The sequence below is a fragment of the Sarcophilus harrisii genome, chromosome 1 (genome assembly GCF_902635505.1).
Source record: "Sarcophilus harrisii chromosome 1, mSarHar1.11, whole genome shotgun sequence".
In the NCBI taxonomy this organism is placed as follows: Eukaryota; Metazoa; Chordata; class Mammalia; order Dasyuromorphia; family Dasyuridae; genus Sarcophilus; species Sarcophilus harrisii.
The window spans coordinates 666,374,283-666,397,829 of NC_045426.1; the positions used below are offsets into that span (position 1 = coordinate 666,374,283).

Sequence of the window (23,547 nt, forward strand, 5' to 3'; positions counted from 1 at the left end):
TCTGATAGAGATCAGTTTAGCTTCATGGTCTTATGCTCTGAGGAGGTAGTCCATTCAGAAATCCAAGCTATGTCAGATCCCTGAGGCCCACTCTCTTTGGGAGTCATGAGCAGTCTCACCTTGCCATGTCCTGTCAGAAATCCCAGTCATGTCCCTGAGGTTAAATTTTCCCTATAATTCCCTATAAAATTTCTCTATAATATTCCCTACTTACTGCCCATGCCATTTTTGCTGCATTCCTTTGGGTCAGTCTAACACGACTCCTCGTGGTGTCTTTCCCTTTACCTCTCTTCCTTGCCATGTGGTATCTCTTCGACCTCCACTATGTCTTATGGTGTCTCTCCTCTCAGATCCCATTTCTCCTTATTGCTAACAAACTCTTTTAGAGTGCTAAATCTCTTTGAGGATTTAGTCTGCCAACTAAGGGCACCCTTCAACCTTATGAGGTATTTCCTTTCTCCTGGCCAGTTGCAAGTTCCATGAGGGACTTGTCTTTTCCATTTGTTAAAAATCCTTTCTTGCTAACTATATGCTCTGCCACTCTATTTCATATTTACCATTCTAGGTATCTATTATATATCTTCATTTTGTCTATAACCTCTTCTCCTAAATAACCCTACCTTTTGCCAAAGAGAATAGTCATTGTGAATTCTTCACATGACTGAACCCCAACATTTGGTGCCTATATCAGCCATAACAATAGTAGTGTGGTTATAGCAAATGAGGGAGGAAAATCTTGGGGAAAAAAAAAACCTCCCAATAACAGAGACAGATGGAAAAATAGAAACTTAACTTTCAAAACTTTATATGTGAATGGATTAAATGATCCAAAAAATGAAAAAGAGTGACAGATTGGCTAAGAAAACAAAACCCTACTTATAAGAAACATTAAAAACACCCAAAGACATACACAAATAGAACCAAAGGAGTGGAAAAAAGTGACTATTAAGTAAATCCAGAAAAGCAGGTGCTGAGATCATGCTATCTGACAAAGCAAAAACATTCAAAAAGTAAAAAAGGGATAACTATGGAAAGTACATTGTGTTAAAAAGGAACCATAGATAATAAACCAATATCAGTAATAAGCTTATATGCTCCAAATTCCTTAGCATCCAAATTCCTAAAGAAAACATTATTTATACATAGAAGAAATACATAGTAGTAGAATAGTGACTGGAGACTTCAATACCCCTCTCTCAGTTTTAGATAAATCTAACAAAGATAAAGAAAAGAGAAAATATGGAATTTAACAAATAGCTGGAAAAACTAGAATTAAAAGACTTAAGACATCTTCTAAATGACAGAGCAAAAGAATATCCATATTTCTTATCACCACGTGAAACAACAAAAACTGACAATGTACTAGGAGTACAGAGATATTGCAAACAGATACAAAAAGACAGCAATAGTTAATACATCCTTTATAGATCATAAAACAATAAAAATAGTCATTAGTTCAGGGATTATAAACAAGAGATACAGACTCATGTAGAAACTTAATAATGAAATCCTAAATAATGACTGGGAAGGGGGGGAACAGATTATAGAAATAATTAAAACTATGTAAAAGAAAATGGTAACGATAAAACAATATACCAAAATCTCTAGTATGCAGCTAACTCAATACTCGAGGGGAAAATCCTTTCCTTACATTAACAAAATAGAAAAATAAAGGATTAGTAAACTGACTATATATTAAAAAAATAGAAAGGCAATAAATAAATTTAAAATAAACCCAAAAAAGAAATATTAAAAAATTTGAGGGAAAATAAATAAATTGGAAACCAAAAATACATAGAAATGATAAATAAACCTAAAAGCTAGTTGTTGTTTTTTTTTTTAAATCACTAATAAAACTGATAAGGCTTTAGACAATCTGATTAACAAGAAGAGAGCAGAAAACAGAATCATTAAAATAGCAAATGTGCAGGGTAAAATCACAGCAAAATCAGAAGAAATTTTTAAAAAATAGAACATATTATGCTAGCAAAACTGAGAACACACAAACACACAAATAAGGAATTTATCACTCGCTTTAAAAGGAAGAAACCTGATCCAAAAAGAGCTAGAACTTGCTTAAGGTTACACATATTAAGAATTTAATAGGGGTGGGGTTCAAACCCAGCTTCCTCATTCTCTGTTTTAGGCTTTGCCCCCCTTATTACCAAACTGTTTCCTGTTGGCATATTCACCCATATCACTTTCAAGACTTCTTCACCTTTTGTATTTTATAAGTCCAACAGGGAAGTCTTTGATTCTGTCTTGAGCCTCTGATTACATAAAGGTAATAAGAAACAAAAATCAAGTCTTTGATTTCCAAAAGTTTTTAATGAAAAGGCATTACAAAAAAAAAAACCAAAAAACAAAAACCTTACCTAAATCTAAGAACTCCAACCCCAATATCCCCAACCAAAAAACACCTGGATCTGCTGGGGTATTTTTGTGGCTACAAGTTCTTAGAGTTATCTTTGGTGACTTCCCTCAACTGTGGTAAGAAAGTCGAGGGACTTAAGGAGAACTAATCACTGAGTCAAGACTTGCTGTCATGCTTTTCCTTAGTTAGCCAACAACCTATGGTTTTGTGGTGGTGGTTGTTTTTAAAGGTGAGAAGGTCCTTTGAGGGTCAGTCTTTTTTTGTGTGGTGTCTCAATTGAGAAAGAGAAGTGCTGGAGCTCTAGGCTAACCCCTTCCAGGTTACTAAAGAAGCTACTGGGCAGGTGCTCAAAGGGGAAAGAGAATGGAGCTCCCAATACTACGAAGAGTTTGTGAGTTGCAGGTGTCCTAGGCTAGCCCCTTTGTTGAGGTTCAGAAGGGATCCCAAAAGGTTTCAGTCCCAGACCAATGTTGTGAGATGTCTCAAAAGAATTTGCAGGCTTGAACCCATCTCCAAGTCAAGGGGCAAAGTTTATTGGAATTGTAACACCAATTGAAGCAGGTTGAGTTCCAAAAGAATTTAGCAAAGGACCCAAAAGAAAAGAGAGATTTATAGGACAAAGTTGATCAGAGCTTCATGTTACTTACTTGCTAATTTTATGGCTTACAAATAGGTTTGAGGGGTGATCTATTCACCATTGTCTCAGGAACTTGGTTATCACTGACCAACAGATTATCTATTTGACAGTCTGTAATGTTTGTAGGACTATTCTAAGGCCAGAAGACTGAAATCATTGACAGACAGATTGTTAGAACAATAACATTCTAAGGTTAGAGGGCCTCAAGATCACTAATATATCTTCCCTAAAATCTAAGGGAAGAAATATTATATTCCTAGGCCAGAAGACTTTTACAATCACAGGTTGCCAGAAGACCTTGGGATCACAGATTTCAAAGCCAGAAGACTTTAGAATCACTAATAGATTGTTAAAACAGAAGTATCCAAGGCCAAGGCCAGGGGAACCTCCCTAGTGCTATCTATCTCCCCTAGAAGCTATATTCCACAAATTTCACTGTGTAGTCTTTAAGGATTTAGAAGGTTGAAATTTGGAAGAGACTTAGAAGATCGATAGTAACAGAAACTGACATTTTTGTGCTTTAAAAATTTTTAAAGTGTTGTAAATACATGATCTCATGGAGAGGCAGCATGTTGGTGTAGGTAGGGCAGTGGACCTTGAGTCAGGAAAACATGGATTAAATTCTGCCTCAGATATTCACAAGCTGGGCAGGTCAGTTTAGGATCTGAGCTCAGGTCCCTCTGTAGAATGAAGGGATTGGACTTGATGGACTGTAAGGTTTCTTTCAGTTCTAAATCTGGGATCCTATGATGGTTTGTCTTCACAATAATACTGTTGATTATCTTGATTTTACAGCTAAGGAAACTGAGGCTCAGAAAAGGTAAGTGACCTGCCTGGAACCACATAGCTATTGGAGGGAAGATTCAAATTCTGCTTTTTCCTGATTCCAAGTCCAGTTCTCTCTGCTATGCTTTGCTATCTCTTCACCATGTTCATTTTACTGTTAGAGAAACTGAAGTCTATAGAGGTTGAGTTCTCAGGGTGACAGACTGAGAATCTCTACCCAGAACCCAGGAAAGCTGGAAGGCATCTGGTGGATGGGGATTTCCTGTGGGCTTTTTTCCCTGCTCCTTAATTACCTGGCTCAGATGTTCCTTAGGAAGAGTGAAGTTATAGGATCAGTTTTAGATTCAGAACTGAAAGGGACTTTCGAGGCCATTAGGTCTATAAGGACCTATATGTGGGGAAACTGAGGCTTTCTCTAGATTGCACAGCTACTAAATGTTTGAGGTTTTTCTCACTCCAAGCCTAGAGCCCTTTCAACAATGGTGCTCTGTGGGCAATCTCAAGTTCATCTTTCCAAGGTTAGTCTTGGTTATGTAGTGTAAACAGCAGGGGCTTTGAGTAGACAATCACCAATAGGGATCTTTATCTGGCCATTTTAGGACGAACACTGGCCAAAAGTAACTGGGGTGTTCATAGGTCTGGTGATCTGCATGGATCCAGAGAGCAGAAGCAGGAGCTGCAGAGGGGACAGATTTCATTAGCTAGAAGGGAAAGCTTCCCCCTCAATCCGTAGTTTAAGAATACAAAGAATTTGCTAGTTTAGGGGGCAATTAAGTGCATTGAAGAGACCGCTGGAGGTCTGGAATCAGGAAAACCTGAGTTTAAATACAGCCTCCAACACTTCCTGGTTGTGTAATTCTGAATAACAAACCGAGTTTGTATTTTATTCATAGGCAATGAGGAAATGTTGAAAAATTTTAAGCAATTAAAAATTTTAAGATGAAATAACATGTATTCATTAAATGGGCTGGAGACACTTCCAGACTGTTGACACTTGAACTAGAAGGAATTTTAAATAAAGAAAGCACACACACACACACACACACATTTAGACATGTAGAGCAATCTTTTGCTAAAGTGTAGAAATGTTGAGGTCTAGATTTAGGGTACCTAAATGAAATTAGGGTTTAGTTGAGGTCTAGTGGCAGGTTTGGGGTACAGGGAGTCAAGCAGAGCTCCCCTGCAACCCCCTTGGATTCAGCGCAAGGATACGGAGGTAAATGCGGTCTAGTAGCGGTGGCGTGAGTTCCCAAGAAAGGACTTTATTGGCCAGAGAGCTAGATTGATAAAAGAGGTTTATTATTGGGTTTGGAAGTAAGGAGATAGGTGAAGGTAGAGATAAGGAGGGCACTGGACAGAGGGTCCAGTGGACAGAGAGTCCTCATATGGCTGGCATGTTTGGAATCTCTGCAAAGAGGGGGGGTCCCAGCGTGGCCCTTTTATAATAGGAGACTTAGCTCGAGGGACTTTTGGGTGCAGCCCCAAAGTTGGCTCAGATCCGGATGGGGCTGGGACAGGTCGGGATCTTCTATTGGAATTCAAAGGGACCAGGATTTGTGAGTTAAAGGGTAATTTACATTATTAACTACGAAGGGGTGGGAATCGAGAAAGGAATCTTTCCCACATCAGAAACATAAATATAGATCTGTCTGAAATAATTAACTTCTGTCTGCCTCAGTTTCCTCATCTGTAAAATGAGGATTGTAATTGTACCTGCCTCACAGGGTTATGGTGAAGATTAAATGAGATATTTGTAAAAATCCCTTAGTACAGCACTTGGCAAATTTTTATTATTTCTAAGTCTTTTTCAGTCCTGTGTAGCTCTTTGTGTGACCCCATTTGGGGTTTTCTTAGCAGTGATACTGGAGTGGTTGGTTATTTCCTTCTCCAGCTCATTTTACAGATAAAGAAACTGAGGCAAACAGGGTGAAGAGAGTCTCACAACTAGTAAGTGTCTGGGGTTAGACTTGAACTCTGGAAGATGAGTCTTACTGACACTTAATACATGTCGGTTCCCTTCCTCTCTTTCCCCCTCATTGGAGAGCTTCAAACTGAGAGGCTGGATAGACCCTTTGGGGGGATGTTATTGAGGGGATTCTTATTCAAGTGTGGGTTAGACTAGGTGCTCTCTGGTCACTTTCCCATTCTAAGATTCTGTGGTTCTGAGAATGAATAGCCAACGGGCCCCCAAGCAGAACGGGTGGCCACCTGCCTGACACATCCTCCTGAGGGCAATCCCACTTGCCTGCGGGTACCTACTTCAAAGATTGCCAGTTTTCGAGCTGGGAAGTCCCTGATATCTGGGTGGATAGGTGCTTTCCTGCTCTTGGCGCTGCTTCCAAGGTGTCTGGTTTCATCAGTGCAGTCGTTTCCTTCAGGATGCAGACCCCAACCTTCTCTGCCCAAGTTGGGCTGTTGTGAGCTGTTGTGGCCCAAACAACTCCTTCCTGGTGGCCACAATCTCCACTCTCAGGCAGGATGGTCTCCTGAAAACAGAGCCAGGTCACTGCTGGCCCGGCTTACAGTGAGCTTGTCCTGCCGGTGGGCTTTGAGAACCCAGGACCGTGTCCCTGCTCCCTGAATCATCAGCGGCAGGCTTAATGTCAGAATCCACTTACTTCTTCATTCCTTCAACAACCAAGGATTATGGTCCCGCTGTGCACTGAGTGATGTGCAGGTGCTGGGGGAGACTTGGGTTTGGATAAAACCCAGCCCTGTTCTTAGGTCTTATAAAGAAGACAAAACATTTCAGGGTACCCATGACAACCATGCTCTCCCCCAAACCTGCCCGGAGCATGACTCTTAACCCACTCTCCACCTCCACCTCATCAGGGTTCTTCTTGCTCTGTAACCACTTCCATATCAAGGACTCCTTCTCTCAGAAGGTGCTTTGGGAAGCATCCTCCCTCAGCAGCCCAGGCCCCCCCAGAAATGCTTCTCCACCCCATGTCCCCAGACTGGTGCCCTCCACCCTCAGCCAGACCCCAGCACAGCTTCCTAGGACTTTCCCATATGGTCCCCCTGGATAGAACATTAGCAGCTTTCTGTTGTCTGACTGTTTGTTTGTGTGGGTATTCTCAGCACTTAGCAGTTACTGACACATACAAGGCATGTGTATGTAAACTAATAGTTTCTCCCTGTCTCTCTGTCTCTGTCTCTGTCTCTCTCTCTCTCTCTCTGTCTCTCTGTCTCTCTCTGTCTCTCTGTCTCTCTCTCTCTGTCTCTGTCTCTCTCTGTGTCTCTCTGTCTCTGTCTGTCTGTCTCTGTCTCTCTCATTTCCTCCCTCCCTCTCCTTTTTCTCTCTTTCCTTCTCTCCTCTCTCTGTCTCTGTCTTTCTCTCTCTCCCTCTACTTCCTCTCTCTCTTCTCCTCTATCTCTGAATCTGTCTCTTTGTCTCTGTCTCTGTCTCCTCTCTCTGTCTCTATCTCTGTCTCTCATCTATCTCCTTATATAGATTCTCTCTCTCTCTCTCTCTCTTTATATATATATATATATATATATATATATATATATATATATATTTACTTCTCCTTCTCCTCCTCTTCCTCTTCACCCTCCTTGTTTTCCTCCTCCTCCTTCTTCCTTTTCTTCTTCTTCTTTTCTTCCTCCTTTTCTTCTTTCTCCTCTATCTTTCCTCCTGTTCTATCTTTTCTCTTCCTCCTCCTCTCTTTCTGAAGAATCTTACTTTTCAGATGACAATTTTTGAATTTTGTTGATTACCCAGTTGTAATCTTCTTCTGAGATCCCAGCAGAAAGAGGCCTGATGTGTCCAGGATTTTAGGTCTTAAAAAAGAATTAGGAGTGAGGTAGGGCCTACAGCCCCCTGAGGTCTGGCCAGCTTGCAAATGGGTTTTCATTTGCTCCTTAGGACAGTTTTCTGAAGGCAATGCTATTATCCTCATTTTAAAGGTGAGAAAAATAAGGTTCAGAAAGGTCAATTCTAGGTACAAGGGATGAAGTGGGCGAGGTTATGAAGGCCTTAAAAACTATATCAATGTTAGTTATTGATATTGTTATTTTATTTTATTCTTTGAATCTCTACTGCCTGACATCTATTAGGCGTTTAATAATAATTGCTTGTTGATTGACTGATTCTTGTGGTCCCACTAGGATTGTGTTCAGAACTCCCTTGCTTCATCTGACTTAGCTTGTAAATATGATAAGCAGGAATCATTCTGGGAATTGCTGAAATGAGAATGAAATTTGTAATTAGCATCCTGACTCTTTGTAAATGAGTGCTCTTGAAGTGGTTGGAATCAAGTTGTTCTCTTAAGAAACCTTCCCTCCTCCTATACACTTTTGTGCATTATGTCCAGTTTCTCATTAACCCATTTGAGATTTTCTTGGCAAAGATACTGAAGTGGTTTGCTATTTTCTTTTCTGGCTATTTTACAGATGAGTGAACGAGATGAAGTGAGATCTTTCAAGACAGTTGTGAAAATCGAGTAAGGCATCCATCTATTTCAGAGTTGGAGTAGGCCTGAAGGACTTTAAGCATCAAGTCAAGGGCATACTTAAGTTCCCTCCCTGCTATCCCCTAAGGGCATTCTTAAGTCCCCTTGCTATCCTCCTATGATATCAGTGTCTTTCTGTTAGGTCAAATATGGGCAACTATGTACTTAACTGGTCAAGTTCAATTTCTTGGGTAGTTCCCGCGTTTAGAATGTAAGATCTTCAGCCAATAAGGATGAGGGTCAGTGGTGGGAGGGGGTATTTGCATTAGGGATAAAAAGTGTTGACCCTGCCCCCTACGGTGTTTCCTCCCTTCGATTGTCTGCTCGATGGGTGGGCACGATTCTCGGAGTTAGATTCTCGAGAATGTATAATAAACTTCGCTTTGCTTCTAGATATCTCTCCAGCTTTTTTTTATTAAATGCTGTACCACACATGAGGAAACTGAGTCAAACAGGGTTATGACTTGCTAAGAGTCACACAAGTAGTAAGTGTCTGAGGCTGGATTTGAACTCACAAGAGGAGCCTTTTTGACTACAGACCCAATGCTCTACCAGTGTACTACTTAGCTGCCCATGTGCTATACTAGGTTTGGACAATTTATGAGAACAGGGTTTGCAAGGCAAATCTCAGAACAATCTCTGCCCCAGGCTTCCCCAATTCTTTAAGGAAGAGACAGAATGATATTAGTGCCTTCTTTCTGTTCATTATCCTGTAGAGATGTTGTTCATAGCTGTTTCCTTGTGGTTCCCTCCATTACACTATTAGACACCTCCATTAGTCCCCAGTTAGTCCTCCAGGGTGGGGCTGTCTTTTATCTATCTTTCTTTGTATCCTCACCAGCATTAAGCACAGTGCTTAGCACATAGAGAATTAATAAATGTTTACTGAATGACTGCTGCCCAAATGATACTCCTAATATGTGAGTTTTCCCATGACACTCCTGTCCTCAATAAACTTCAATATCTCTCAAATAAAAAACAAGTTCAAAGTCCTTTAAACCTGGTTCCAACTGACCTTTCCAACCTTATTATATATTATTCCCCTTCACAGTTGTATATTATTATATATCATTTCTTATTATGTATTACTCCTCTTTACTCAGATCAAACTGACCTTTTTGGTATCTCCCATATATGACTTTTTTTTTTTTTTAAATTTAATAGCCTTTTATTTACAGGATATATACATGGGTAACTTTACAGCATTAACAATTGCCAAACTTCTTGTTCCAATTTTTCACCTCTTACCCCCCCCCCACCCCTCCCCTAGATGGCAGGATGACCAGTAGATGTTAAATATATTAAAATATAACTTAGATACACAATAAGTATACGTGACCAAAACGTTATTTTGCTGTACAAAAAGAATCAGACTCTGAAATATTGTACAATTAGCTTGTGAAGGAAATCAAAAATGCAGGTGTGCATAAATATAGGGATTGGGAATTCAATGTAATGGTTTTTAGTCATCTCCCAGAGTTCTTTTTCTGGGCATAGCTAGTTCAGTTCATTTAGGGTTAGTCCATTAGAAATGATTTGGTTGATCTCGTTGCTGAGGATGGCCTGGTCCATCAGAACTGGTCATCATATAGTATTGTTGTTGAAGTATATAATGATCTCCTGGTCCTGCTCATTTCACTCAGCATCAGTTTGTGTAAGTCTCTCCAGGCCTTTCTGAAATCATCCTGTTGGTCATTTCTTACAGAGCAGTAATATTCCATAATATTCATATACCACAATTTATTCAGCCATTCTCCAACTGATGGACATCCATTCAGTTTCCAGTTTTTAGCCACTACAAAAAGGGCTGCCACAAACATTCGTGCACATACAGGTCCCTTTCCCTTCTTTATAATCTCTTTGGGATATAATCCCAGTAGTAACACTGCTGGATCAAAGGGTATGCACAGTTTGATAATTTTTTGAGCATAGTTCCAAACTACTCTCCAAAATGGTTGGATTCGTTCACAACTCCACCAACAATGCATCAATGTCCCAGTTTTCCGCATCCCTCCAACAATCATCATTATTTTTCCTGTCATCTTAGCCAATCTGACAGGGTGTGTAGTGGTATCTTAGAGTTGTCTTAATTTGCATTTCTCTGATTAATAATGACTTGGAGCATCTTTTCATATGACTGGAAATAGTTTCAATTTCTTCATCTGAGAATTGTCTGTTCATATCCTTTGACCATTTTTCAATTGGAGAATGGCTTGATTTTTTATAAATTAGAGTTAATTCTCTATGTATTTTGGAAATGAGGCCTTTATCAGAACCTTTGACTGTAAAAATATTTTCCCAATTTATTGCTTCCCTTCTAATCTTGTCTGCATTAGTTTTGTTTGTACAAAAACTTTTCAGTTTGGTATAATCGAAATTTTCTATTTTGTGATCAGTAATGATCTCTAGTTCTGCTTTGGTCATAAAGACCTTCCCCTTCCACAGGTCTGAGAGGTAAACTATTCTGTGTTCCTCTAATTTATTAATAATTTCATTCTTTATGCCTAGGTCATGAACCCATTTTGACCTTATCTTGGTGTACGGCGTTAAGTATGGATCAATGCCTAGTTTCTGCCATCCATATATGACTTTTCATTGACTTCCCCCATGCCAGAAATATATTCTTATCTTACTGTCACCTGTGAGAATCCCAAATTGCCTTTAAAGTCAAGAGGTCTTACCTGACCATCCTCTCAGCCCCTACTACTTCTTGCCACCTCAAGTCTCTATTTGCTCACTTGTAAAGTAGGAATAATAATAGGACTTACCTTACTGAATTGTTATTAGGATCAAATGAGGTAACACCTAAAAAGAATGGGGAAAAGTCTAGATACAAGGGAGGAAGGGGACCAGCTTATGAAGGGCTTTAAAAACTATATCAATGCCAGTTATTAATGTTTTATTTTATTTTATTCTTTGTATCTCTGGTGCCTGACATATAGTAGAGACTTAATAATAATTTCTTGTTGATTGACTGATTCTTGTGGTCCCACCAGGATGAGTGTTCAGAACTCCCAGGACAATTTTGGAAATGAAAATGAGAAGGAGCCAGGTGGGTACAGGTTGGGGCTTGAAGTTAGCAGGGAGGTGGGTGGGATTCCAGGGATTGGTAAGATCAGGGAGTCTATAAATATGAACCAATAGACAAAAAATGGGAGCTCTCAGCTTTCATTCAGAGAAGTATCATCCTTGACACTGAGAGGCTGAAATCAGATTGTGGAGAGCTTTGAATGCCAAACTGAGGAGTTTATATTCTGTCCTCCTGGCAGTCACTGAAGCTTTTTGGCTAGGGGAATGGGATTGATTGTTTGGAGGCTAGGAGACACTGAAAGCAGGGTCAGTTGGAAGTAAATAATCCTCTTGTCCCTTATCTGGAGCATTTTTATATATGGTCACTGAGCTTTTCTTCTTTTGAAAAATTACCATTCACATGCTCTGATCATTTATCTATTGGGGAATAGTTCTTGCTCTTATATATGTGATTTAGTTTCTAGGCAACTTTCTAAGACTATAGATTACAAAGAAAGTGCCAGTTTGTGTTGGTAAAGGGACTTTCTCCTTCGAGGACTTCCCTTTACCAGTGAAATCACAAGTTCTGTCCCTATTCCTCCTACACAGAAGGCATGGCACTCTTAAAGCTTCCAGTTTTCTAACTCCCGCATAAGGGGTAAATAGAAGGTAATCTCAGAGGGAAGGTGTGAGCAATGGTGGGAAGATGAAGACCTGCAGAAGACAAGGGAGATTTAAATAGAGCAGGAGGGACAATTAATGAAAAGATATGGAGTTAGAATATAGGGTCTCCCCTCCTATTGAGGAATAGGAAGGCCAGAATCTCTGGACAAGGTGGTCAGAGGGGGATAAAATCTAATAAAAGGTAGGAAGGGGCCAAACAGCCAAAAGCCAAACAGAAGATTTAATGAATTTTTTAAAAGTGAATTTTAGTAAATAAGATGGGGGAAGGAGATAGCAATCCATAGATTATCCATGGTAAGACCATAGCAATCCATGGTAAGCAATCCATAAGCATTTAGTCTGTGCTAGTTTGTGGGGACACAAAGCTGCCCCCAGGGAGTTTATATTCTAATGGAGGAGACGAGTAAATAAATTTGAAGGAGGTTGGGGAAGCTGGGAGGGGAGGAACCCCTGGGAGGGAGCTTGTGCTGGAGGTTGATGTGATGAGAGGAGAAGCTTTAAGGGAGCTCGGCAGGATTCCACTTTGTTTATCCTTGCCATTGAACTTCAGCCAGGGCACACCGCCAGCGCCTTTGCTCAGAGCACCTTCCCTTCCCAGAGGGGATGGCGGCTCGTTGCTCAGAGCATCTTCCCTTCCCAGAGGGGATGGCGGCTTCCCTCCTGGGGTGTAGTTAGGCCGTTTTCTTGTTAGTGAGCCGGGAGCTTCTGGGTGAGAGACAGTAAGAGGGTGCTTTGCTCTCATTTCAGATTTCACTTGGGAAGTGAAAGCCAATGACCGCGCTTACCACAGACAGTTCAAGAAGAAGGTTTTTCTGTGCTGGAACAGAAGGAAGTATGCGGTGAGCCTTGGACTCGGCAGCCCTAGGTCCCAGCTGGGCCTGGAGGGACTTGGGGAAGGGGATTGGGAAACCTGGGCTTAACCTGCGAGCTGAACTGGGTTCACACCTGGGAAAGAGATTGTAGAGGGACCCTATGACCCCTGAATTAATAATAAGAGTGAATCTTGATATAGATGTAAGCTTAGCAAAGGGTTTTCTATATGCTTTCTTTTTGGTCTTCATTTAAGGAAAGTCTCATGACTATTTCCATTTCCCTGATTAAGGTTAGGAGAGAATAATGATTTATCCAAGGTCACACAGCCAATCAGTGTCTGAAATGGGATGTAAACACCAGTCTACTTGACTAGAACCACTAAGTCATCCAAGAGTCCAAAGGGCTGGGTTTAAGATAGCAGTTTTGTCTAAACTTGCATTATGGCATTGGGCAAGTAATTTCCCTTTCCTTGGGTCTCAATTTCCCTCTCTATAAAATGAAAAGGCAGTGAAGGGGACAAGATGATTCCAAAAGTCTCCTCCAAGTCTTTATGGCGCTATGGTGCTGAGAGGGGAGTTCTGGGAACCTTGCAGATGGGAGGCTAGTTTTGCTTCTGTCTGCTCAGATATTCCCCTTTTCCTATTCTTTTATCATTCTCAGTTCCTCACTGTCATTCACCTCCCCTAACCTCCATAGCTAATTAGTTTCTAACTCCTGAGAATTGGTTAACAAGCATTTATTAAGCACTTACCACTGTGTGTCAAGCACCCCTGCCCTCAAGGAACACATATCCAAATAGGGTTGATAACATATTGGATAATATAAATATAATAATATAATATATATTATAAAATATAATAATAAATATAAATATATATAACATATAATAACATAACATAAATAATTAAGAATAAGCAATATAGAGAGAGTCAAAGGTCTCTTACAAGCCTGCTAGGTAGTATGGCGGAGAAAGCATTGTTCTTGGGCTCAGAAAGACTTGAAACCTCAGGAAGACCTGAGTTTTGAATCCTGTTTAGGACACTCTTTAGTCATATGACCCTGAGCAAATCATCTAACCTTTCAGCCTCAGTTTCTTCACCTTAACAGGTGGGATAACTCACCTCACAGGGTTGTTGCATGTAAAATGATCATCAGGAGTGACTGACTGCCAGGCTCTGTAGTAGGAAAAACTGGAACCATGTCTGCCCTCAGGGAGCTTATATTCCATTCGGTCTCACTGTCATCCTGAGAGGTAACGCAGGTATATCTGTTCTTCAGATGAAGGGACCAAGATTAAATGATTGGCCCGTGGTCAGATGGAGGCAAGTTTTCCTGACTCCAAATCTGACACTCTATCTGTGGCACCCTGTGACTCACTAGTCTTAGAATCCCTGATATAAATACCTATATAAATACTAGCTGCCCCTGCTGCTGCTGATGGTTGAGGACATTGACCCGAATCCTGAAAATTCTTTGGACTGGGACAGGCAGGGGGACCCAGTTGCCCTCAGGCACTCTCACCATAATATAGACTATTATTATTTTAGGACAATGCCATCAAGACCTCCAAATACAACATCTTAACCTTCCTGCCCCTGAACCTCTATGAGCAGTTTCATCGAACAGCCAATCTCTACTTCCTCTTTGTTATCCTCCTGCAGGTAAGTCATCCCTTCAGTGATGGAGGAAGGGAGAGTCAGCAACTGAGACAGAGCATAAAATAAGAGCATTGCCTTATCCCCAAGGTGTGGGGCAGGGGAAAAAAGATGCTCGTTTCCAAGTCTGGTTCTGCTGCTGCTAACTTTGGTCAAATCCCTTCCTTGCTTGTGGGCCTCAGTTTCTCCATCTGTAAAACAAAGGATGTTAGACTAACTTAACTGGTCTCTAAGGTCTCTTCCATATTTAGTACAAATAATACCAATTTCTGACATTTCTCTAGTGTTTTAATGTTTGCAAAGGGCTTTAATTCAATTCAATTCAATTCAATTAAGTGTCTGCTATATTTCCTCTCCTGTACTAATGTTCTATGAAAAGCAGAATTGAATCAGCCCAAAAGAAATGTGAAATGTGCACAATTAGAGAAGCCACCTCAAATGTTCATAAGGACTGTTTGTGTCCTACCCGTGGCAGAGCACTCTGAGCTCAGATTGTTCTCATCAGCCACAGTGGGACACTCTGTAACTCGACTCTAACATAGCCATGTCATTTGGGTTCTCTGAGTACAAAGGACCATCACCACCAATATTTCATCCACAATGTAAAGCTCCTATAGGTCCATAGTTATCTGCATATTGTTTTCCCTTTTAGAACATGAGCTTGTTGGGGACACCGTGTGTATTTGCCTTTGTTTGTTATTTCAGTACTTAGTACAGAGCTTGGGATGGTTATTGACTATCAGACTCTGGAACCACATCTGCCCTCAGGGAGCTTAGGAGAGGACTTAATGTCATCTTGAGAGGTAATGCAGCCTTTACTCCCAGAGGTTCAAACCCTCTTCTTAATAAATGTTTACAATTAATCTTCTACTCTATATTATCCCAATTCTCCTAGCAGTAGCTTTCCTAACACTTATTGAACGCAAAATATTAGGCTATATACAATTCCGAAAAGGACCAAATATCGTAGGGCCATTTATTTATTCTGCAGATGAAGGAACCAAGGCTCATCAAGACCAAATGATTGGCCAGTGGTCAGATGGAGGCAGGGTTTGAATCCAGGTCTTCCTGATTTCCAATCTGATCCTCTGTCTGTAACTCCATGTTGCCTCTCTGAGCCAGTGGTGTTAGAGCTGACACAGATGGCTTAGAATCCCTGAGAATGGGTACATGGAGAAGGTGGGGTAGCCCAGTAGGATATTTGGCCAAGGGAAAAAGGGATGAAGTAGCCAGCAGGGTGGGTCTGGGATTCTCGGGGCACAGTTGCCAGATAAGCCTGCTGAGTGTTGGATGAGTGGTTGGAGAAGGAACAACTGGTAGGTTGGGTTGGGTTTCCTGGTGAGTCCTTTGGAAGGCCCTACCCATTGAAGGCATGTACCTGGTGTAACTGAACATGTGGGTACTTTAGATGGCCCCATGGATAGAGAGGAGTAATTTATTCCTTGGCTTTGTTCTGATTTATAGGTCACAATTTCTTTGATATCAAAGAAATATCTAGGCTGGGTGGGTAAGCACAGGAAGGGAGAGAGTGATGAACTTGGCAAGAATGCAGAAGCCACGGAGGCTGTGGGAGGTGAGCCCTGTCAGGCTGAGGCAGGGCTGGAAGCCAGGCTGGCATAAAACTGGGTTTCTTTAAGGGTCATGGTACAGGCAAGGAGGACCAATCATTTTGTCTGTGACGGTGGGGGGACGGGGTGGATATCTTGTATGTGGTATAGGAGAAAGAACTGGGCAAAGTTGTCCGTTAAGCTATTTTTCAGTCCTGTCTGATTCTTGGTGACCCCTTTTGGGGTTTTTTGGGCAACAATACAAGAGTTTGCCATTTCCTTCTCCAGCTTATTTTACAGATGAAAAATGGAGGCAAACAAAATAAAGCAGTGGTCAGAGATGGGCCCCCAGCTAATATCTGAGGCCAGATTTGAACTCAGGAAAATGAACCTTCTTGCCTTCAGACTTAATGCCCTAGCTATTGCTCCATCTAATTTAGATTTCACTTCAAATCTTAGCTTTGACATTAAACTAGCCAGGTGACTTTGGACAACTCATACTGATTCCCTCACCCTCAATTTCCATATATGTAAAACAGAAGTAAAAAAGCTTACACAGGCACTTCATGGGATTACTATGAAGAAAACTCATTTTATAAACCTGAAGGAATTACAGAAATGGGGGCTATGCTTTTTCATCCCATTGACTAATCACCCCTGGGACATTTCATGACTTATGAACCCACCTTTTCCTTTACTTCTTCACTTGTATTTAGTTCTTTCTTCTCTTTTTTTCCTCTCCTTCCCCCATCTCCCTTTCTGTTTGCCCCCTTTCTTCTTTTTATCCTTCCTTTCCCTCTCTCTTTTTTTCTTCCATTTAAAATATTTATTTATTTTAAATTTAAATGCAAAATAGAAAAAGGAAAAACAACCATTGCCATGTGCACAGCAGAACATGAGAGGATTCAAAATATAAAACAATATAATAAGTTCCCATTTCAAGAAAGCCTTTATGTATTCATTGTGTGCAGAGCTGTCATTGCTTCTTTGTAGATTTTCTTTTGTTCTCTGCTGTGTACTTTTAATTTTATTCTTTTCCCCTCTTTTTTCCTTCCCTCTCTCTAGGATGCCACAATTAAGTATGGATACACACACATATATAGACAAACATATATGCACATACATATATAATATACATATCTATACATAGATATCTATAATTGTATACATATATACACATCTACATTCATATGCATTTATGTAAGACCATACTATATTGGTTTGTCATCTGTTTCTCTGAAGGTGGATAACATCTTCCTTCAAAAAGCTAAATTTTTCCATATAGTTCTAAATCCACCAGCTCATTATTTTCCACATCAGTCATATAAACGTATACCGTCTACTTATTTTAATTAGTCTAAAATATTATTGACTCCCATACAGTGTAGTTTCCCTATTTTTCTTTTTGGATTAAATTTATTTTAGCTTTAACTTTGTCTGAGAAAATTACTAACCCTGCTTTTTTTTTTTTTAACACTTTACATTCTTCTCCTGATCTTTATTTTATGTTTGTGTATATCTCATTTCCTATCCCTCTTGACTACTTTGCTTTACTTCTATCCAATACCTTGCTCTCCTACTACTTGACATAACCCCAACCCTTTCCCCTTGCCTCTTGTTTCTATTTAAATTTAGAAGACTGTCATAGCTTTCCAAATATATATGTTCCCTCTTTCTGCAATTTCCATTCATCTATATTCCTTACCTCATTCCTGCTAATCTATATAACCTTCTATATCCCCCCCAAACTATTCCCTTAATCTCTTTATTTTTTTATAAATTTAGAAGACTTTTATTCCCTTCTAAATGTGTATGTTGTTCTTTCTTTAACCCAGATGTGATGAGAGTAGGGTTCCCTCTAAAAGTCCCTCCTTTCCCCTTTCTCCCTCCCTTCCCCTTCCCCTCTTATTTCTTTCTGGATTTAGAAGACTTTTATGTTCTTGATGAGAGTAGGCTTCTAGAACTACTAGCCCTCTTCCTCATCTAATTTCTCTGTGTCAGTTATTCTGGTACCTCATTTATATAGGGTAATTACTTTTTTAAACCTTTTTCTACCATTTTTTTCTATTTTAGAATATTCATCTTTACCCCAGTCTTTCTTTCAAACTATCCAATACTAATGACAATTTTAGATATGTGCTTTACATTTTCACATTTAAAAAGTAAAGTTTGTCCTTATTAAATCCCTTTTAATTATTCTTTAATGTTTAGCTTATATTTCTCTTGGATCTTATGTGTCAAATATTCTATTAAATTTAAGGTTTTTTTTGCAACAAAATAAATCTGGTAGTTTGTTGAATATTTTTTTCTGTTCAGGATTATGCTTAATTTTGCTGGTATGATATTTTCAGCTGCGACCCCAGTGTTTTGATTCTTTGATATTTAGTGTTCTAGGACTTTAGCCTTTTAATATAGTCACTGCTAAGTTTTGTATGATTCTAACTGATTGCTTGTAATATTTTCTCCCTGACCTGGGGGTTTCAGAATTTGGCTAATGCTATCTTTGTAGGTTTTCTTTGTAGACTCTATTTCAGATGGTGATGGGTGGATTTTTTCTATTTCTACTTTTCCCTCTTGTTCTAACACTTCAAGACAATTTTCTTTAACCATTTCTTGTATTTTTGTAGCAAGATTCCTTTTTTATTTTTTTAAATCAGTTTTCATGTAGTCCTTATTTTTCTTATGTATTCTCTTTTTGATCAATGTTCTGGATCAAGTTTTTTATGAGATAACTAACATTGTCTTCTTTTTTCTCAGTCTTTATATTTCATTTTATTATTTCTTGGTCTTTTATAACATCACTGGTTTTCCCATGCCTGGTTCTTATTTTCAAGGAGTTTTTTTCTTCCTTCTCCTTTTCCAGCTGGCTGACTTCCTTTTCATATTCTTCTTGTTTTTCTTGGATTGGTTTGTTTTTTTTTTTTTCAAATTTTCCTTAGGCTCTCCTTTTGATTTTTAGTATTTTTCAAGTTCTTCTATGAATTCTTTTTGGTTAGGTGACCATCTGATGTTACCCTTTGGGATGGGAAAGGCTTTTTTGGGCTTCAGTATCCTCCTCTGAAGGTGAATTTCAGTCTTTTCTATTCCCATTTTCTGTGGTTGGGTCTTTTCTTCTTTGCTGGATTTTTTTTTAAATTTATAACAGCTTAGGTGGTGCAGTGGATACAGCACCAGCCCTAAAGTCAGGAGGACCTGAGTTCAAATCAGATCTCAGACACTTAACACTTCCTAGCTGTGTGATCCTGGGCAAGTCACTTAACCCTGACTGCCTCAGCAAAATATATATAAAACAGCTTCTTATTATAATCGCCTCTAGTCTGAGGTATGGGGGAGTGCTTCTGGCCTCAGTTCCTCCTTCAATTCTCCCTTCTGTTAAGAAATGGAAACCAAGAATTCTGCCCCTCTTTAAGTGTCTGCAGCCATAACACTTCTGCACTTACTGGCCATGCTGGTTCCTTCTTACCCAGAGCCTTATCTCAGCAGCACAGCTGGGCCTGGTATTCATAATCAGCAGAAGTTCCCTCAATTTTCCCTGCTCAGAGCTGGACTCCCTACACGTGGGAAGTGAAAGTTCCTATGGCTGGAGCCAAGGCTACTTCCTAACCCAGCTAGCTGCAGGGCTCATGCTTGCAGTTTCACTGGAGCTACCTGGTGGTATTTACACAGGTCCATCCTGGGGTCTTTCTTCTGATCTTTTCCAGTTGCCCCAGGAAGACCATCATTCTGTCCCAATTCTTGTTTGTAATGGGCCAGAACTCTGGAGAAAGGTGCTAACTCTGTGGAATTGATGAGACAATGGTTACCTAGTTTAGCATGGTGATGAATAATTTGGCTTATACTCAGTATGTTGAATGGACATACTTGTAATAGAATATTTAAGAGACCAGAGTCAGACCTAGAGAGGACTCAGAGACAGGCTCGGAGAAGACAGAGGACTGGAGGCTGGAGCTCAAGGTCTTGGAGCCAAAGAAAGACATTCACTCCATTTCCCACCACCGTGGTGACTGGCCTGATCTCCTGCCTTTCCTACACTGAGACCAAGGCCAGTCTGAAAGGCCTCCAGAAAACTGCCCAGCCCCAGGCAAGGAGACAATAAAGAATTTGGACTTTATCCCTGGCTATTCTTGTGGTGATTACTCTGCCGAAATGAAGGCTGGTCCAGAGACCTCCAGAAAGTTAAACCAGAATATTACACTTGTTTATTTTTAATCCTCTACATTCCTCCTGAGGGCCTCACTATTTTGTCTTGTTTGTGGGGGAAATCTGGAGAGCTTGGAATTTTCTGACCTACTCTGCCATGTTCCCAGAATCCTTTCCTTTTTCTTTCTTTTCTTTTTTATCTTCCTTCCCCTTTCTCTTCTCTTTTCTCCTCTCCCTCCTTTCTCCTTTCTTTTCCCTTTTCCTTCCCTCTTCTGATCCCTTTCTTTTCCTCACTTCATCTCTTTCTCTCTCTGCTTTTCTTTGGATGTTTTTTCTCTCCATCTCTCTCTGTCGCTATCTCTGTCTGTCTCTGTCTCTGTCTGTTTCTATTTCTCACAATGTTGCTCTCTCTCTCTCTCTCTCTCTCTCTCTCTCTTTGTATCTGTGTTTGTCTCTCGATCCATTTGTCTCTCCATCTTTCTTTGTCTCTGTCTGCATTTCTCTCAATGTGTTTCTCTCCATCTTTCTTTTACCTGTCTTTCTACCTCTGTCTCTATCTCTCTTTCTCTCTCTATCTTCCCCTCTCTAATAGAATCAGTCCAAATCAATAACAAACATTTATTAGTCACCTTATTTGAAGAGGGGGAGAAAACCAAAATAACCCATATCTTCAAAGCCCTTATATTCTTCTGGATTCTGTTATAGGTTTGGGTTTAGAAGGCTTTAAATGGCAGGCTTTCTGTGGTGAGCACTGGAGAATTATGGAATGTGTTCACAGGGATGTGACTAGATCTAGATTCTAGTGAGTGATCCACCAGGGACCTGCCATTTAGGGATTTCTTTGGTTCTCCTAGTATCTATTCTTGAGCTTTAGCTGGGACCCCCCTTGGGGACTTCCTCTTATCTCTTGAGATGATTTTCCTTGTTCCAAAGTCACTCAGAAGCCTAGGAGACAGCAAAAGGGAGAGGGGTGCATTGGCTCAGGTCAAGCCCTCGGTAGGTCCTGTGTACTTCAGGTCAGTGACTCTGCTTTGTCTCTTCCTCAGACCATCCCAGAGATTGCTACATTGCCCTGGTTTGCTCTGCTGCTGCCACTGGGTTGTCTCCTCATCATCCGAGGGGCCCGAGACCTGATGGATGACATAGTGAGTTTATCGGGGAGGGTCCTTCAAGATGCATGGTGATGCTGGTGGTGACTGGGGGAGAGGGGCTGACCTAAGCCCTAGAGAAAACTGACTTCTGATCCTGAAGCATGGCTGATGGCCCCTGGTCTTCTAACCCTTAGAGGAATGAGCAGGGAGGTAGGCCCTGGGACAGGGAGATCCTGAAAGTGGTGGCCTAGAGCTAGATTAAAAAGAAAACCACATAGTGTGGAGAAGAACTTCCTGTGAGGAAGAATATTGGGGATGGAGAGTTATGATGGGCTATGATGAGAATAGATTAGATTAGAGAGAATATTGGCGATGAGAAGAGAAGATTGGGAAATAAGTGATCTGAGTTATAAAACAAGTGTATCCCCTATCCTAGATATCAGCACCCTGGAGAAGGGTTCTAGATGTCCCATCCTCATTATGGTTCTCTGAGTCAGCCTTGATGTATGGGCCACTATATTGGATCTGTTGATTCTTTTCATCCTACTCATAGGTATTTCCCCTTTTCCTGGCTCAGACAGTCAAATCTTGGGATTGAGATAAATTAATATTGTACATTTCTATTAATGACTAATTATTTATTTGTGGCTTTATTAACTACAGGACAATGAGATAAAAATTAGGGAATGTTATCATGTGATACAGATATATGCCCCTACTTTAAGCTTAAATTGAGTTGATGGCTTCAGCCAACATGATGGTCTTCAGGCAAGGTTGGACCTTATTCAGGACAATGGGATGGACAGGATGAAGGGAGTAGCAAAGTAGCAAAGAAGGAAGAGAGATGGCACAGTACAGCAGAGAGGGTACCAAGTTTGAATCCTCTGTGACCTTGGACACACCGCTTTACCAGCTTCTCTGGACTGAGTTTCCTTATCTGAAGGAAAATCTGAAAAATGAGGGGGTTAGATTGGATAATTTCTAAGGGCCCTAGAATCTCTAAATCCACGATCCTATGAGGCTTACACAAAAGATATTTTCTTCCTCATTTCTCTGCTCCAGGCCCGACATAGGAGTGACAGGATGATCAATGGCAGATCCTGTGAAATTTTGCTGGGGAAAAGGTGAATCACCCTGCCAGATCAGTTGGAGCTCTACAGAACTTTGGGGTCTTTCTCCCATTTGAGAAACATTTCTACTTATGGAGGGAGGAGGAGAAAGAAGTTGTCAGAGATGATTTTTCTTTTTTTAATTATTATTATTGCTTTTTATTGATAAAACATATGCATGGGTAATTTTTCAACACTGACCCTTGCTTGCAAACACTTCTGTTCCAACTTTTCCCCTCCTTCCCCTAGATGGCAGGTAGTCCCATACATGTTAAACATGTTAAAGTATATGTTAAATACAATATATGTATACATATTTATATAGTTATCTTGTTGCACAAAAAAAAAATCAGATTTAGAAAGAAGGTAAAAATAACCTGGGGAAAAAATGCAAGCAAACAACAACAGAAAGAGTGTAAATGCTATGTTGTGGTCCACACTCATTTCCCAGTGTTCTTATGCTGGGTGTAGCTGGTTCTAATCAATTGGATCTGATTTGGTTCATCTCATTGTTGAAGAGAGCCACTTCCATCAGAATTGATTCTCAGATATTTTGTTGAAGTGTATAATGATCTCCTGGTTCTGCTCATTTCACTTAGCATCAGTTCATGTAAGTCTCTCCAGGCCTTTCTGAAATCATCCTGCTGGTTGTTTCTTACAGAACAGTAATATTCTATAACATTCATATACTATAATTTATTCAGCCATTTTTCAATTGATGGACATCTTTCACTTTCCAGTTTCTGACCACTACAAAGAGGGCCGCCACAACATTTTGCACATACATCCCTTCTTTAAGATCTCTTTGGGATATAAACCCAGTAGTGACCCTTCTGGACCAAAGTTATCAAACCATAGTTTGATAACTTTTTTAGCATAGTTCCAAATTGCTCTCCAGAATGCTTGGATCTGTTCACAACTCCACCAACAATGTATCAGTGTCCCAGTTTTCCCACATCTCCCCAACATTCATTATTATCTTTTCCTGTCATATTAGCCAATCTGACAGGTGTGTGGTGGTATCTCAGAGTTGTCTTAATTTGCATTTCTCTGATCAATAGTGATTTGGAACACCTTTTCATATGACTAAAAATAGTTTCAATTTCTTCATCTGAGAATTGTCTGTTCATATCCTTTGACCATTTATCAATTGGAGAATGGCTTGATTTCTTATAAATTAGAGTTAATTCTCTATATATTTTAGAAATGAGGCCTTTATCAGAACCTTTTACTGTAAAAATGTTTTCT

General features: G+C 40.1%; 1 protein-coding gene across 3 annotated transcripts in view; it reads left to right on the top strand.

Moving 5' to 3' along the window:
- Positions 1-23,547, top strand: part of ATP8B3 (ATPase phospholipid transporting 8B3) — a 98,848-nt gene that overhangs the window by 16,253 nt on the left and 59,048 nt on the right. For all 3 annotated transcript variants that reach the window (XM_031948134.1, XM_031948135.1, XM_031948136.1), the window contains 5 exons: positions 11,248-11,303; positions 12,692-12,783; positions 14,305-14,418; positions 21,146-21,244; positions 22,253-22,314. In XM_031948134.1, coding sequence (XP_031803994.1) covers positions 11,248-11,303; positions 12,692-12,783; positions 14,305-14,418; positions 21,146-21,244; positions 22,253-22,314 — 423 coding nt within the window. The remainder of the gene's footprint in view (positions 1-11,247; positions 11,304-12,691; positions 12,784-14,304; positions 14,419-21,145; positions 21,245-22,252; positions 22,315-23,547) is intronic.